This window comes from Pyxicephalus adspersus, chromosome 4, assembly GCF_032062135.1.
Source record: "Pyxicephalus adspersus chromosome 4, UCB_Pads_2.0, whole genome shotgun sequence".
Taxonomy (NCBI): Eukaryota; Metazoa; Chordata; class Amphibia; order Anura; family Pyxicephalidae; genus Pyxicephalus; species Pyxicephalus adspersus.
The window spans coordinates 59,295,078-59,300,234 of record NC_092861.1 but is presented as its reverse complement, the minus strand read 5'-3'; the positions used below and the strand labels follow the sequence as shown (position 1 = coordinate 59,300,234).

Below are 5,157 nucleotides of genomic sequence, written 5' to 3'. Positions count from 1 at the left end.
CTATATTGTCTATTATATGTCTATGTTAATATTGTTACATTGTTTTGCTGTATTGTACTAACCATTGATAGATTACCATATGGGGTTTACTACTAATAATCTCATTTCCATGTACTGTAAAAAATATTGATTGAAGTTTCTATATCTGTATATCAAACAATATTGCTGTGTAATTTATGTTTCACCTTGTTTTCCTAATTAAACTGTTTGAGTGACTAGCTATCATTTGTGCATGAACCTTTTTTTATTGAATATCTATATGCATTGATAGGGGATATAACATCCATATTTATGCAGATAAATATTCTAAATCAACAAAATCTGTCAAATTGTGAGGGTATCTCTTCCTGGGAGGGCCCTTTTCAGATCACCAAAGAGATTTTCTTTTGGATTTAGGTCTGAGCTCTGGATAGGCCATTCCATCACGTTTTGATTTTTTTTTTTCACTTTTCTTCTGATGAAGCCATTCTTTTGTTGATTTGGATGTATGCTTGGGGTCATTTTCGTGTTGAAAGATGAAACTCATCTTCAGTTTTCTAGCAGTGGGCCACTGTAAATAGGAAAGAAAACATTACTACAGCAAATAAAGCTGATATTTGCCCTACTCCTTGGTTGATACATATCATTATCTGGATATAGTGATGGAGTCCTTACAATTACTTTATTTTACAGTAGACTGTACATCTTCCTGGTGTGGTAGATACTACCTATAGCTATGTTACTGCTGCTATAGCTGGCATGCTCAGCTCCACTATTACATCAGTCATATCTTTTAAGGTCACCATCAGTCCATTTAACCCTTTGAAGTGACCTTGAACAGCCTGTACAAATATTAACCTTCTTAAGTCTGAGCATAACTATGTTCCCTTGACCCAATGTGGTAATGGCCAGGCTTGCTGATAAGTCCTACAATCACAGAGCAATCACCTTGTGGTGTGTAATTCTTAACATGCTAGTCAGCATTTTGGTCTCACAGTTCCTTCCATAGTTTAATATGGAATATAATTTAATATGGAATATAAGGTCAATAACTCTTATAAGTAACACAATGTTTTTGTGTGGATTGCAGCAACCAACCTTAGGGCCAAAAACTGCTTATTGTGTAGTTTGACGTCTTTTAAACACCACACTCTTCCCAATTCCATAGTGTCATTTTTTTACATGCCTGCAGAGCAATAGTTTATAATGTCGGGGAGTATGCCGTGTGTCACATTATTTGCAGCAAGTGTTAGATGCTTCCTATGTTTGTATGTCAGTACTCTGCACACTATGGGCACATATCTACTAATATGGTTCTCCATCTGGCAGGAGAAAGGAAAGAATGGTAATAATGTTGTTTGTGTACTCACCTGTGAAAGACCTGACAATAACATCCTCATTGACACATAAAAAATACTCATTTATAATGTAATAAATTTTTTGGAAAGGTAAAGCCCTTTACTGACTTCAGATTTCTATTGCCTGGAAATGAGATTTTGTGATCAATTGCAGTGACAAATGAACAAGGAATCTCTGTACAGACAATGCTGTTCTGTTCAGTGGAGAGGGGAGGGTGAGCAAGCCGCACCCGCAATGCTCTCCCCCATAGGAAAGCACACTGGCCATTGCCAACTGGTCATTTATCAAGCCTGCTGACACACGGCTCCCTGCGCATGCACGGTCTGGAGTCTGTGGATTTAGTGGTCCTCAATGTGCACAATGTTGGGTACTACTGTTCTATACCACAGCACCCCAGTACCAGCAATTGGAAATGAGACATGTAGGTAACAAGCAGGGCTGTCACCACACAGGGACAACCAATATTACTGTACTGGACCCAAACATTGTGTGGGGTCAGCCCATCCCACCACCCCATTTCCTGATACCTGGTGCTGAAAAATACTCTTCCCAGAACCTGACACTGGTTTGTTTCTGATCATGTGATACTTCACTTCCCATTCACTAGCCAATCACAGAGGACTGAACACAGGTCAGGGGAAGAGGAGAGAGGTACCATGATGTGCCAGAGGGTCTCTGACCGAGATGTCTGCATGGGGATGGCGGTGACGGTCACTGAGGAGTCTGTGACTGAAGTCTGCACCTGGAGTCTGCTATCAGGGTTTGTCACTGAGGTCTGCCCTGGGAAGTCAGTGGGGGTCTGTACTTGGAAAGGGGTCTGTGACTAGGGTCTGCACTGGGAAGAGTGTGGGGGTCTGGCACTGAGGTCTGCATTGAAAAAGGGGGGGGGGGGAGATCTTGCACTAAGGTCAGCATGGGAAAGAAGGTGGGGGTCTTTCACTGAGGTCTGCTCCGGGAAAGGGGGGAATCTTGCACTAAGGTCAGCATGGGAAAGAAGGTGGGGGTTTGGCATGAGTTCTGCACTGGGAAAGGTGGGGGGAGGGGGTTTATTACACAGTATTATGGCACTGAGAAAGGGGATGGAGGGGGGCTGTGACCAAGGTCTGCACTGGGAAGGGGATGGGGTTTTGTCAGTGAGGTCTATTCTATGTAAGGGGATGAGGGGGGTCTGTGACTGAGGTCTGCACTGGAGGACTCTTTAACTGAACCCCTTTAAACCACAACCAACATTCAATGCTTTAAAATCATGCACACTTTTCACTATCTGGTAAAGGGGAATTAAAGATCCACTAAAGATGAATGAAGATTGAATCAAGGAAGAAGATGGCGGCACCCACAACAGAATAAAAAGGGTTTTGTTTCTATTTATAGTGAAAAGTCTAGTCAGCCTGACCTCACCAGCTCCTTACATTCTGACTGTGTTGGGTCTGGACCAAGTCAGGTGAAAGCACAGGGTCAGGCTCGCACCTGGCTCCATCGCACCTGGCTCCCATGCTGGTTTGTACAATGTATGGGAAGCACACATATGTGGGAGAAGCTGCAGCCATGCATATCTTCCTAATAGGCATGATGTGGGGTGGTGCAGTCTCTGATAACATATGGATCAATGGAATAACTTTTATGGTAGCAGTAAGCCGCACCTCACATGTCTTGTATAACTAGCAGGACTTGTGATATCAATGTGCTGGACTCCACCTCACTCCTACTGCCATATGGAAGCAGTGCAGCATCAGTGCTGGCCGGCCTCCTGCCCCTCCTTCCACCATTCCTGTCCTGTCTGCCCCGACAGCCTCGCACACATTACTCTGCCCTGTGATCTCCGCACAGCCGCCAGGATGTTCCAGTGGTAAGTTCCATCTCTTCTATACATTGCCTGATTTCTCTGATTGCTCCCACCTCATACAGACACCATGTGCAGGATGCTGCGATGACTGTGCTTGCTGGGACTTATGCTGAGGTTGTAACTTTTATTGGTGACTGGCAGACAGCATCAATGGGGGAATCTGTGGGGAATTTACTGGGGCTTTATTCCTCCCCTGTATATCACATACACGGAGATCTGGCAGCTGAAATTGAACAGATTTCGGTTTCTCATTTAGAAAATATATTATTGGCAATCACTATAAATATAATGTATTTAATTTAATCACAGCATGTCTGACCAATGTAATTGTTCTGCCTATTTGATATGCCATAAATGCCTTGGGTTCTAAGAAATAACTTTCTGACTTTCCCTGGCTAGTAAGGAGTTGGATGAAATGTATACAGAGGGTTAGAGAGATGTACAGCCATGGGGGTCCTATGAGCCCAGGACCCTCTCCCTATATGTGATAGGACAATAGGCTATAGGAACCCACATGAAATGGGAATGTCATACAAACCCTTATACCCTAATAACTCCTAATCTACTGATGTTTATTAAGAAAGCAGCTAACCCAAGTAAATGTTATCAAATGTTTCCTCGATCTTCCCATTTAGGAAAATTAATGTGTGTGTGTGTATATATATATATATATATATATATATATATATAATGTTATCTAATAGCGTACTATCATTTAATTTGTTTAAATGTTTTTTTTTTTTAATTTTAACACTTGTTTAGATCTGTTGGAAAACTTTGTTGTAATGGAATGAATGGATTTTATGTTTTTTGTATGGTAGTACTGCATGCAGTGAAAGAGATTTAATATACTAATCTTGCACCGGTAATTTTAGTTTCGTGTAGGTCAGGTTTGCTGCTGAAATCACAAATAACTGAAATCGCTAGGTGTGGCAAGTGACTCTGTATTGAAACTACTTGCCCAAGTTGTATCTCATAGCAATCAATCACACATGAATGGAGTATTATGCGACCATTGTGTACTACCTAAGGAGTCATTTGTTTTGTGATTGTTTGCTGCACCCGGCCACTTTATCCTCACACACTAAAATCAGATGTGTAGCTCAGGTCTATTCAGGTGACTGCCAGCAATGGTTAAATCTCAGCAGGAGATCCAATAAATATTAGGAATAATAAATAGTCTAGTCTGAATATCCGCTAGGCAATTCACCTGAATTACTGGTTGGATTTACTCCTTCATAGTTTAGTCTTCATGCAGGGTTTGCAGTGCTGTCAAATAGTCCTTCTGAACAGAAATAGATATATATATTATTGTACTGGTGTATTTTTTGGTCTTTTTTTTTTTTAAGTTATTTGTATTTGAGTGATGAGTTTTAACTAAAGCTGTTTTTCCTTTTTTTTATGGAAGGCCCTTTAGTGTTAGATTGTATCTAAATCAAAACTTTATTTTTAAGTTTCTGATATTGTTTTAGCTGAAGATTCACCGTCTCTGTGATGTCATCTCTGCTGTAAGAATGATGAACAATGATGAAAAATACAAACTTTTCAAAGCTGTACAGTTGTCTCTTGAGCTGCAGGTAGAGAAGTTTTGGAATGAGCCATGTAAAGGGGACATTCCTTCATGATACAAATATCTCAGTTTTGCCTTCCTTTGCTACCCCACCGTCGCCCCTCCTTGCAACCCACGGATGCAGCCGTCAAACATTGCTGTGTTGGACTTTTGCAGCCTAGCCAAGCAATGTACAGGAATAAATGAATTTTTATTCATCTTTCAGTACAGCACATGAGAGGGGCTCACCTCACCTAAACCAGGAAAGACAATGCCCATCAGGTGACACACTACTTCAGTCTTGGTGTTTCCTAAGATTCAGCAGGAACAGCGCCATGAAAGGTGTGTGTTGTTGTGCAAATACCATTTAACTCAGTGAACCAGTCTCTTCTAGATTGATGAGATTCCAAAAACATGCAGTTTATTG

The 5,157-nt window shown here is 41.3% G+C and overlaps 1 protein-coding gene across 1 annotated transcript in view; it reads left to right on the top strand.

Annotated features, from left to right (window-relative positions):
- Positions 1-2,914: 2,914 nt before the first annotated feature.
- B3GNT7 (UDP-GlcNAc:betaGal beta-1,3-N-acetylglucosaminyltransferase 7) overlaps positions 2,915-5,157 on the top strand; it is a 13,332-nt gene continuing 11,089 nt past the window's right edge. Inside the window, exon 1 of the mRNA XM_072408324.1 lies at positions 2,915-3,184. Within this exon, the coding sequence (XP_072264425.1) occupies positions 3,018-3,184 (167 nt within the window). The 5' untranslated portion in view covers positions 2,915-3,017. The remainder of the gene's footprint in view (positions 3,185-5,157) is intronic.